This window comes from Homarus americanus, unplaced genomic scaffold, assembly GCF_018991925.1.
Source record: "Homarus americanus isolate GMGI-L3 unplaced genomic scaffold, GMGI_Hamer_2.0 scaffold14467, whole genome shotgun sequence".
NCBI lineage: Eukaryota > Metazoa > Arthropoda > Malacostraca > Decapoda > Nephropidae > Homarus > Homarus americanus.
Genome location: NW_024733734.1, coordinates 4,070,325 through 4,082,034, shown reverse-complemented (window position 1 = coordinate 4,082,034; position 11,710 = coordinate 4,070,325). Strand labels below are relative to the sequence as shown.

General features: G+C 40.2%; 1 protein-coding gene across 1 annotated transcript in view; it reads right to left on the bottom strand.

The window, feature by feature from the left end:
- Window positions 1-247: 247 nt before the first annotated feature.
- Window positions 248-11,710, bottom strand: part of LOC121869941 (integrator complex subunit 7-like) — a gene marked incomplete at its 3' end in the record, with an annotated part of 39,532 nt that continues 28,069 nt past the window's right edge. Inside the window, 2 exon segments of the mRNA XM_042371511.1 lie at window positions 248-377; window positions 524-684. Coding sequence (XP_042227445.1) covers window positions 248-377; window positions 524-684 — 291 coding nt within the window.

Below are 11,710 nucleotides of genomic sequence, written 5' to 3'. Positions count from 1 at the left end.
TTTAGTGGTCATAATTTACAAATTCCATATGGGCAAATTTCAGCAACCTGAATTTCCATAAATTGTTACAACCATTTCTTGGTGCACTTTGCAAATGACTTACAACACTTGCCTCTTCTGTTTCTTCTCTTACTTAAGGTTTCTATTTGTCTTGACCTACCTCACATAAAAAGTGAGAGGAGAGGAAAGGTGGAAGACAGACTTAGCATCCAGTACTGCAGCTACAAACAAAACTTAAGAGTCTTACAGTTGCAGCTGTTTCAGCATCATGATGCATGTGTTGAAACACTTGGATTAGCTGTAACTTCACATCAACTGGTGTTGCCAATCCTCCAATCATGTGGATGAGACGTTCACACATGTTCATGGCAAAGGTTCTGTTAAAGATATGATCTCTGATTTAACGTCTACAGTACATATTATTATGCTAACATAAACTCACATTTCAATTTCTCCTCATAAGTAACACCAATATTTACCTATAACTATCTAATACCAAAAAGTAAAATCCTCTTAAACTTACTTTGATTTAGCAGCATATTTCTCTGCCGCCATGATGGCAGCCTGAAGTTCCACGGATTCTTTGGCATCTAATGCTTCTCGTATCAGATGTTGAACTCTTCTGTTCTCGCCCACGACCCCTGACATCCAGCCCAGGGTGCGCAAGGTAAGGGCCCGTGCCAACTGCAGGTTGTATGATAATAACAGGATAACAAGCTGAGAAATGAGGACTGATCCAGTAATCCCATTTTATAACTAAACATAGGCCAAATTGTTACGATCACTTCCCTCTTATATACTTTAAGGCCTTCAAAGCATTGGAACAATGACCAAACACAAATGAAAAAAAATCTCATAGAAAATGTGCAATAAAGACCATATATATATATTTTTGAACAGAGGTCACTCAAAGTTATATTAATACGACAAAATAATTTGTGAAAGATGGTCCAGTGTTATTAAAACAAAGCTTAACTAAAATAAACATGATTATTCCTTATCTTACAGATTTACATGTAATATGCACAAGAACACCAAAATCAAATAACACTTATCCAAGGATACTTAGGGCCAATACATGTATGAACCGGGTAAACACCATTACAAGAGAGAATACAAAGATGAAATAACACTGAGTAACACAAACACTGAGAACACTGAGGGCAAAATTCTATATTAACCTGGCATATACCAGTCTTACTGCATACACAGCAACAACCAGAACCTCCACACGCACAGGATCACCCAAAACCCCCACGGTGCACCTCAGATAGAAGCAAGAAGGCAGTGGAAGGAAAAAACCAGGAATGTCTGCTCCGAGTGAGAGCTGAACTTAGAGTGAGCCTGTTCAGCCGTTCCACATCCCTTGGCGTCAACCTCAAAACAAAAGAACATCGATATGCCCAGCATTCCCAACACGTACTGTATCATACCCTAAGTCCTTATATACGTACATCTAAAATCACTTAATTTAAGATCAAAGAATAAATAGAATGACAAAATACAGTAAATTAAAGTAAAAAATAAGTCATCAGGTAAATGAAATATTATAAATTTAAAGTTAACCTTATTTGTATCGGCGGGCGTTCGTAATACCTCCATTAGACGGAATCCCTCAAACCCGGAAATCTCCAATAGCCGGAATTGAAATTTGCTCGGAAAATCATTCCCAAAGTCGGAATTTTCCACAAATTTCTGGCTCTTGGAACAAAATTTCCAAGGTTGAAAATCGAGAGAATGCGCTGAAAATATCTTGAATAAAGATAAAAGTCAAAGTATTTTGGGGGGAACCTGACCTGACCTGACTCAATGTCAGGTGGAGGTAGGGTGGGGGATTAGTGGTCTCGTATTACTGACCTTCTGATGGAATGTCAGGTCACCCTTTCTTGGGTGGGGGATTAGTGGGTCTCATGACCTGAAGATGTGTTGAATAAACACGAAACCTAAAGTATTTTTATGGAGATTGTGATAAGTATAAGTATAAATGAGCAAAGTTGTATCACTTCAACATTACGTTACATAACATTTTAAAATATGGAGTGAGAAAGCAGGAAAGTGTGGGTCATTAGAGAGATGGAGTGGAAAAGGAGTGGTAACATGCACCAGTGTTGCCAAGTGATAACCTACTCAACAGCTGATCTGTTATTTCACCTCCAGGTAGTCACACAACAAGACCTTCACTGGATGCTTGTTGTCTTAATTCCCGTGCGTGTGTGTGTGTGTGTGTGTGTGTGTGTGTGTGTGATGCAAAATAAGAGATGTTTATACTCAAAATTAATTGCTATCTTACAAGAATTCCAGCAATACAAGTTGTATTCTCGTAAGTCAGGTCAATGATATTTTATAAGCGTTAATCTCTCCTCAGTTTGTTGTGGGGGGTTAAGTGACCGCACCACCCCCTCCCCCAAAGGCTCGCCTCACTGCTTGTCTATTGTACCGACTCATTCATGATACACTAATGTTTATTTGTTTTTCATTAATCAGTACAGATACGTTACTGTAATAATCTGTGCTTATTAATACCTGTACCCTTCATATACAATACAGTACAGTATAGTACTATGTATATACCTCATAGGAATGAAATAATGTCATTCATGACATAATCGGTCATAAGACCCACTAATCCCCCACCCAACACTGGGTGACTTGACGTTGAATCAGGTTAGGTTAGTAAAGAGACCCAATATCTCGCACCCAACCTTATCACAAGTGTTAGACATGATTAGTTATGTATTACAGTCAATTGAGTGAAGTGTGTAACAGAGATGTGACCGATCTCCCAAGCGACTAATGAGCCCATCAGTGAAGAGGATAAATGTAACAGCTCTATTCACGCCTGTATCATATAGATCTTTTGTTTTAAATATATTTATTAACTCAAACTTTTAAATAAAGTATTCAGGATTATTTTGATAGATAAATGGTGTCTAACGAAATTACAACTGATTTTACTGACTCTGGTATCAACATTTCTTACTTTTTTATATAAAAGACTAGAATTCTCATCACTATATCATATAGAAATATTTTTTAAGGATATCTTATTGGCAACATTTGGTAGAGAATTTACTAAGCATCATTATGTTATCAAATTCATCTCCCTATCACAATTAGCCACGCTTGAGAAGGGAAAGGGGGGGGGGGAACTAACCACGTGACCCTACCCCCCAAAAAGTTCACTTCGTCAAAAAACACACACACACACACACACACACACACACACACACACACACACACACACACGCACGCACACACACACGGGAAATAAGACAACAAGCATCCAGTGAAGGTTTTGTTGTGTGACTACCTGGAGGTGAAATAACAGATCAGCTGTTGAGGAGGTTATCGCTAGGCAACACTGGTGCATGTTACCACTCCTTTTCTACTCCATCTCTCTAATCACCCACACCTTTCTGCTTTCACACTCCATATTTTAAAATGTTATGTAACGTAATGTTGAAGGGATACAACTTTGCTCATTTATACTTATACTTATCACAATCTCCATAAAAATACTTTAGGCTTCGTGTTTATTCAACACATCTTCAGGTCAAGAAACCCATTAATCCCCCACCCAAGAAAGGGTGACCTGACATTCCATCCGAAGGTCGGTAATATGAGACCACTAATCCTCCACCCTACCTCCACCTGACATTGAGTCAGGTCAGGTCAGGTTCCCCCCCTTAAAAAAAAAATACTTTAACCTTCATCTTTGTTGAAGACATTTTCAGAAAATTCTCTCGATTTTTGACATTCTGAAAAATTTTTCTCAAAGCCGGAATTTTTGGAAAATTCCGGCTTTGGGAATGATTTTCCGAGTAAATTTCAATTCCGGCTATTGGAGATTTCCGGCTTTGAGGGATTCCGGTTAACAGAGATATCACTGTACAATATTGTTTATTTATTTTTCATTAATTAGTAAAGATACATTATTGTAATAATCTGTGCTTATTAATAGTGAACATCGTTGGAATCTATCTTGCGATATATCCCGTCCCTACTGTACTGTACAGTACAGTACAGTAGGGTCGGGATATATTGCAAGATAGGGTCCAACGATGTTCGCTATACAGTAAACCCCCGCTATACGCGGTTTCACTTTACGCGTTTCCACGTTTACGCGGTACCCTGCCGAACACGGAATGCTCACTTTATGCGGTGCGTGTACCCTTTTACACGGAGCAGCTGGCGGTCCTCTCGCGCCGCGCCATTTTTGGATCCAAACCTCCCGCCATCTCTCCCGCCATGTTGGGTAAGCGGCGTGAGTAGGTTGCGCAGTGTATGTCTTTGTTGCATTATCGGTGACGTCATATGATGTATCAGACTATGATTGGGCCAAGCATCCTTACCTCCCTTCCCCGCTAGCTGTGATTGGTTTAATGTATGTACTATGACGTGCCCCGCCACGGAAGCGTTCAAGCCCCTTGACCTACCCGCATCAGTTACACCCCTCCCGGCTACACCGTGTATATCGGTATCCATTGTTCCATAAGAATGGCTGCCACCAGACCACCACCACCACCACCACAAAGAAACCTTGCATTACCTGGACCCAGCCGCCCTAAGCCAAAGAAGATATGACGTTCCTTAAGCTACGTAATTAAGTACAAGATCATACAAGAGTTAGAGAAAGGAACAAGACAGGTTGATCTCACGCGCCAGCATCGTGTTAACGAATCAACTAACAGGACAATTAAGAAGGATGCAGCCAAGATAAAGGAGCACATGAACATCACAAAGTCTACAGGTGCTTCTATGATCAAGTATTGCCACAACCAGGTGCTTCTCAAGATGGAAAAATTACTTGTGAGCTACTTGGTTCGTCAGGCGCGATGGAACATGGCGGTGGACACGCGCTCAGTTAAGGAGTACGCACGTGAACTGTATGCTGCAGTGTCACGTAAGATGGGAATTGCAGAGCCCAAACCCTTTAATGCTTCCTCTGGGTGGTTGCAGAGATTTAAGAGGAACAAGATCACCAATATTAACATTGGTGGTGAAGAAGCTAGTGCTGACCGTGTTGCGGCTAGGGAATTTCCTCCGTTTTTACGTGAGATTATGGAGGAAGAACAGTACACCGACGACCAGGTGTTTAACATGGACGAATCTGGTCTTTTTTGGAAAAAGCTACCCTCCAAGACCTTCGTTGTGAAGAATGCCAGCAAGTGTCGGGGCCGGAAGTTGCTGAAGGAGCGCATCACCGTCCTGTTTACCACCAATGCCTCCGGTACCTGTAAGCTCAAGTTATCGGTGATCCACACAGCAGGCAAGCCGCACGCCTACAAGAGCATGGACATGACCAAGCTAAATGTCCACTGGCTGACCGCACATAAGGCGTGGATGTTCTCTACTCTGTCCCTCTCCTGGTTTGATGACTGTTTCGTTCCTGACGTTAAGAAATTCTGTAAGCAACACAATGTTCCATTCAAGATTTTGTTGCTGCTTGACAACGCACCAGGACAATCGTCCCTACTGTTAGATCATCACCCCAACATAAAAGTGGTCTTCCTTCCTCCCAACACTACGTCATTAATACAGCCCATGGACCAAGAATTGATCTGTAATGTGAAAGCTGCACTCTCTGCCAAGAAATTTAAGCTCCTGAACGACAACACCAAGGAAGAGTTGCGTAACCTGAGTGACACCGATAGCAAGAGCAAAGACGACGAGGAACAACAGTTGGCAGAGCAAGAAGTACTTGTGAAACAATTTTGGAGAACATTCAACGTCAAGAAAGCTGTGGACTTCTTGGTGGAGGCATGGGATCAGCTGTCTGTAGCAACTGTTCGTCACGCATGCAGACATGTGTTGCAAGGTATTCGGGGTGGGAGGCAGAGTAAATCTGTGACTGGTGAGGTTCAGACTGTTGCAGTAGCAGTGGACCTTGCCAGAGAAGCTGCGCAGAGTGTTACAGCTGCAGGCTTCTCCGAGACCACCAACGACGACATCCTGGAGGTGATAAGGGATCCTGATGTGACTACCGACGAGATGCTAGATGATGATGACGTCAGTGAAGAGGCAGGTGGTGCGTCATCCCAAGAAGAACGCAAGTTATCCCATAGTAATGTAAGGGGTGCCATCGAGTGTATTGAGAAAGTCAAGCTCCTCCTTTCCGACGACCCTGACGAAACCAGTATGAAATCTTCACTACCCAGCTGTTGCAGACTATGGAGCCCTACATCAAGGTGTATCACGACAACATAAACACCAGCCGTCAGCAAAGCATAACCGAGTTCTTCGCCCGCAACCCACCACAGCCAGCCCAAGCCAGTGATAGTGACAGAGACAGTGATGATGACTTTGAGGGATTTGTCAGGGAGGCACTAGTAAGTGTGGATGACAGTGATGAAGACTCACCTGAGGGCCAGTAGCCTGCCCTCTGCCTCGGAACCAGCCTCCATTCCCCACGCCGACCCATCTCTTCTACTAAAGTAAGTGTTAACCCTAACCTTGTTTTTTTCTAACCTAACCTTCAGTATATTATTCTCTTATTGATTGTTCCCGTCTATATTATGTGTGTGTGAATACCATCATAAAGTTAAGATGTTATTTTTACTAAAACGTGAGTATTGTGTCGGGAAAAAGTGGAGTCTGGGGGTCGGCCCGGTCTCTATTTCAATTAATCCCATGTTATGTTGTTCACTTTATGCGTTTCTCACTTTACGTGGGCCGCCGTGGGTTCAATTGACCGCATAAAGTGAGGGTTCACTGTACAGTGATCCCTCAGTTAACGAACACAATTCGTTCCAGAATGTCGTTCGTTAACCGAAACCATTGTTTCAAGGGGATATTGGGTAATTGGTTCCAGCTCATAGAAAAGTATATACAAAGTAAAGCCAAAATGCATAAAGTCAGAAACACTCCTAAAATTCCCCTAAATCGCCCTTAAATCACTATATATATCGTACATACATACACTAGAACTCTTAAATCACTACTGTAATGTGATACAGGTGATTAATTTTATCTCTTGTGCAAAATATATGACGTTTATATTCAAATTATTCGCTGTCTTGCAAGGATTTCAGCAATGCAAATTATATTCTCCTAACTTTAGTCTGAGATATTATATAAGATAAACACTTTAAAGCCTAAAGAAAACACGAAACTTTTGTCTGGGAAGGCGGGGATAGGGAGGGAGGGAGGGAGCCAGCAGCATGAAGAGGGGGGGAGCGGGAGGTGAGGTGACAGATAGTGCGTCTGGTGAAGTATAATTTGTTTATTTACTTGAGATTTTTGTTTTTAACTCATAAAATTCATAGAAATTACCGGCCAGAATATAATTTACAATGCTGGAATTCTTATAAGATGGTGATTAATTTGAATATAAACAAGCTAAAATTTGCATTAGACATACAAATTTTAGATCTAATTTAAGAATTTTATTAGAGAGAGCAAAAATTAGAACTTTTGTGCAAAATATATGACGTTTATATTCAAATTATTCACTGTCTTGCAAGGAATCCAGCAATGCCAATTATATTATCCTAACTTTAGTCTGAGATATTATTTATTATTAAACCTGTAAGCCTAGTGCTTTCCACCAAACGTTTCTCAGGAAGGTGGGGGGGGGGAGGGGTGACAGTGACATGTTTGACAGTTGGCACCTGTGGTGTGAAGTATTTAATTGTTAATTTATGTCCTTTAGATTGAGTTTTAGTTTTTTGCTTATAAAATTTAATAGAAGTGACCGGGGTGAATTTAATTTGCTTTGCTGGAATTCTTATAAGATAGTGATTAATTTGAATGTAAACATAGAAGAGATCACTGAATTGGCTGAGTACCTCCTCAGCTTATCAGTTGATGTTCAAAACAAAATGTGATTTTCGTAAGGATTTCGTTAATCAAATTTTTTTCGTTAACCGAATTGAAGATTCTTATGGAAGGTAAGTCATTAACCGAAATTTCGTTAACCGAGGCATTCATTAACCGAGGAACCACTGTATACTAAATCTCGATACAGTGGGGTATGCAATAACGAATCTAATTGGTTCTAGAACCTTGTTCGTTATAGCATTCGTTCGTTATAGGATTAATCCGTTCCAGGCCCCCAAATACAACCACTTAACACTGAAAAATATAATATAAAATTGTAAAAATTGTAAAAAAGTGCATAGATATGCATCTAAACCCCTGAAATAAAGAATATCATTAATACTTGTAATAAAAAAAGCAATAAATTAGTACAAAAAAACAAAAGAAAAAAGTTCGTTGTAGGAGTTTCGTTCGTTGTAGCATTCTCAATTTTATAGGTAAAACAGTTTGTTATAGGAATATTCGTAGTAGAATCTATGTAATCAATGGGGAAAATAGGGTTAGGTTCTGGAGGCCAAAAAAGTGACTAAACTTGACTTAACGAGTTCATTTTCTTACTAATTAAAGCACCAATGAACAGTAGACTCGGGAACAACAGACTGTTTCAATGTCAATATCAAGGAACACCACACTGCCACCCTCACTTGACAATCCCACATCTATATAAACGAACACCAAAAATATTAGTTACAGTATTAAATCTTTTCCATTAAACTTTCCATTACCTTCACTTATCCTTTCACATCACTAGCAACCCATTTACACTCACCTTAGAAGTCGTAATCTGCAACAGAGTCGGCTGCTTTCTCGTCACTCACTCAGAAAGACTGAGCGGGCGAGAGTCAAAGCGCGAGTGAGCAGCCACGGTGGCGCCTCTGGTGAGGAAATAACTCATTTATTTGCCATGGCGGTACGTTTGAAATATTTCCCGCCCAATTTTCCTCATGAAATAAATAAATTTATCGCTATAAAATTGGAAAATGTCGATAATTTTGGTAGTCACGATATAAAATAATCGTAATAAAAAGTTATGATATATCCAGACCCTACTGTACTATGTATATACCTCATAGGTAAAAAAATAATTTCATTCAAGACATCTTCAGGTCATAAGACCCACTAATCCCCCATACAATAATGGGTCACCTGACACTGCATCAGGCCAGGTGAGTAACATGACCCAATATCTCCCACCCAACCTTTATCACAAGTGTTAAGATGTGATTAGTTATGTGTTATAGTAAATTGAATGAAGTGTCTGCCTATTCTAGGCTAAAGATGACAGATCTGCTGGTGAGTACAATATACAGGGTATACAGTATAGAAGTACGTACATACAGTAGTATACATTATTATGTTTACAGTATGAACAATATTGTACTTGTACTGTGGTGTTTGCGGAGATAACTACGGCTCCTACGAGCTGCATCGTTTACTCTTGGAAAATACCACACTGCCTTTGCTGTAACACAGATCTATTCACGTCCATATCATATAATTTTTTTTTTATTTATTTAATCAAACTTTTAGATAAGTATTCAAGATTATTTTGATAAAAAAATGGTGTCTAACTAAATTAGAACTGATTTTATTGACTCCGGTATCAACATTACTTACTTTTTATAAAAGAATGGAATTCCCATCATTATATCATATCGAAATATTTTGTTTATGGATATCTTAATGGAAACGTCTTGCATAGAATTTATTAAGGATCATTATGGTATCAAATTCATCTCCCTATCACAATTAGCCATGCTAAAGTGAGGAAGGAGGAGAGAAAACTGACCACACGACGCTCCTCGCCTCACCCCTGAAAAAGGTTCACCTCAGCCGACAATACTATCAGCCCACATTCTTCACACTGTGCTATACACACCAACATTAACCACACTCCTACTTTGCTGTCACTCAGAACCGAGTACAGTGGTCCCTCGGTTAACAAGCACAATCCGTTCTAGAAGGTTGCTCGTTAACTGAAAACTCGTTAACTGAAACCATTGTTTCAATGGGTTTTTGGGTAATTGGTTCCAGCTCACTGAAAATTGCCTAAATTCAACAAAAAATGTAGAAAAGTACACTTACTCTGAGGTGTGTATGTAGAAGGCTCCTGGATGATGATGATGCAAATTAGAATGGGGGTGGAGGAGATGGGAGAAGAGAAGGCATTGGGGTGGAAGAGAAGTCACCCCATGGCTCCATTTCACCCATAAAATTTTAGTTCTCTTGGTGTAATTCAAGATTATTTTCTTTAAATCAACACTGCACTGCATTATATATTGTCAATATGTAAAATAAACTTCAAAATGACCAATAATTTGCTTGCAAACACAGAAAAAAAGCGTTTAGTTGAAGAGAGTCTCAAGCAAGATGTTACTTCCACTGAAAACACACAAAAGACTGACGCCTGTATGGTGTGTTGAGAGGCTGGATGGCGCGCATAAAACTAGTTTCATTACCTTCAATTATGTTCAATAATTGTTAAAATGACTAAAAAAATTTAATATTAAACTTTTAAAATTATTGAATAGTATAAACTTCTTGATATTTGCTAAAATGGTAAGGAATTTAAGCCCTAGAACCGATTACTGTATTGGCGGACTAATACTACAGCTGGTGGACCGCCAAATGCATGTGAAAACATGTTCAGGTCGGCTCGTAAGAAACTTGTTAATCGAGGGATTACTCGTTAACCGAAGTTAAGAATCTCATGGAAGGTAACGCGTTAACCGAAATCTCGTTAACCGAGGCGCTCGTTAACCGAAGGACCACTGTATGATGATCGTCCAACTATAAGACAATGATATGAGTTATTAGGAATGTCACCTTCGTTGGTGGTCGGCAGGGTTGTCCACAGACGTTGCACATATGGGGGGCTACATTTAGTGGCGGCAACGTCTTTCCGGCATTGGCGCTTGTCTTCCTCGGTATCCAGTCGGGCTAACTCGAAAATATTCACACCTTCTTGTGTGGTGCTCCTCCAAGCATTACGGTGTGGAGTGATCGTCTCCCAGGGGAGGGGGTCTATTTGGCAATTTTTCAGTTTTGTCTAAAGACTATCCTTATACCTTCTCAGTTGCCCGCCAGCGTTACATTTACTATTCATTAGGTGAAGTGTAAAGTAGCTGTTTTGGCAGTCTACTGTCGTCCATGCAGGTAACATGGCCAGTCCAGGGTAGCTGTTCATGGATAATGGTAGCCTCGACGCACGCACGCACGCACGCACACACACCCCCCCCTGCTCGCTGGAAACATGTCGACGACTCCACCATTGGGATCAGCGTCAACAATTCTGCTCCCAACTATACCGCCCTTCAGGATTTATTGAACAGTCTCCAAAACTGGGCCACCAACAACCATGTCACCATCAACCATACCAAGACCATGGTTATTAGGGTGTGTCATACGGAGGCGAATTTTTTTTTTTTTTTAGTTTGAAAAATCGGCCCATGGTATTAATGATGTACAGTAGTTCTATATGCAGAATCATGTGATATCTTCAGATTTGAAAAGTTTTCATTTTTTGCTAAGTAAATTTTAACTTGAAATCTTATGAAAATTCAGTATTCCCACCCTTTTACCAACACCACTAAATAGCTTATTTAAAGTAAAATAAATGTATCCGTTAATTTATTAGGATGAAAATGATCCAGAATAGTGAAACGAATGATCTTGACACATTTATTAAATTTAATATTCCTTTTGAAAACAAAATCATCAAATACAAAAACCGGTTTTACTACTACGACCCGGTGTTGCTGCACACCATAGAGAACATGTCTTTCTTGCTTCTGTTTCTACTCATCACCTCCCTGCTGACCACCTGAGCTCGGATGTAGCCTTCCCTCCTCTCCTGGCTGTACCCGTGACTGCTGGCCTCGCTCACTTGCTG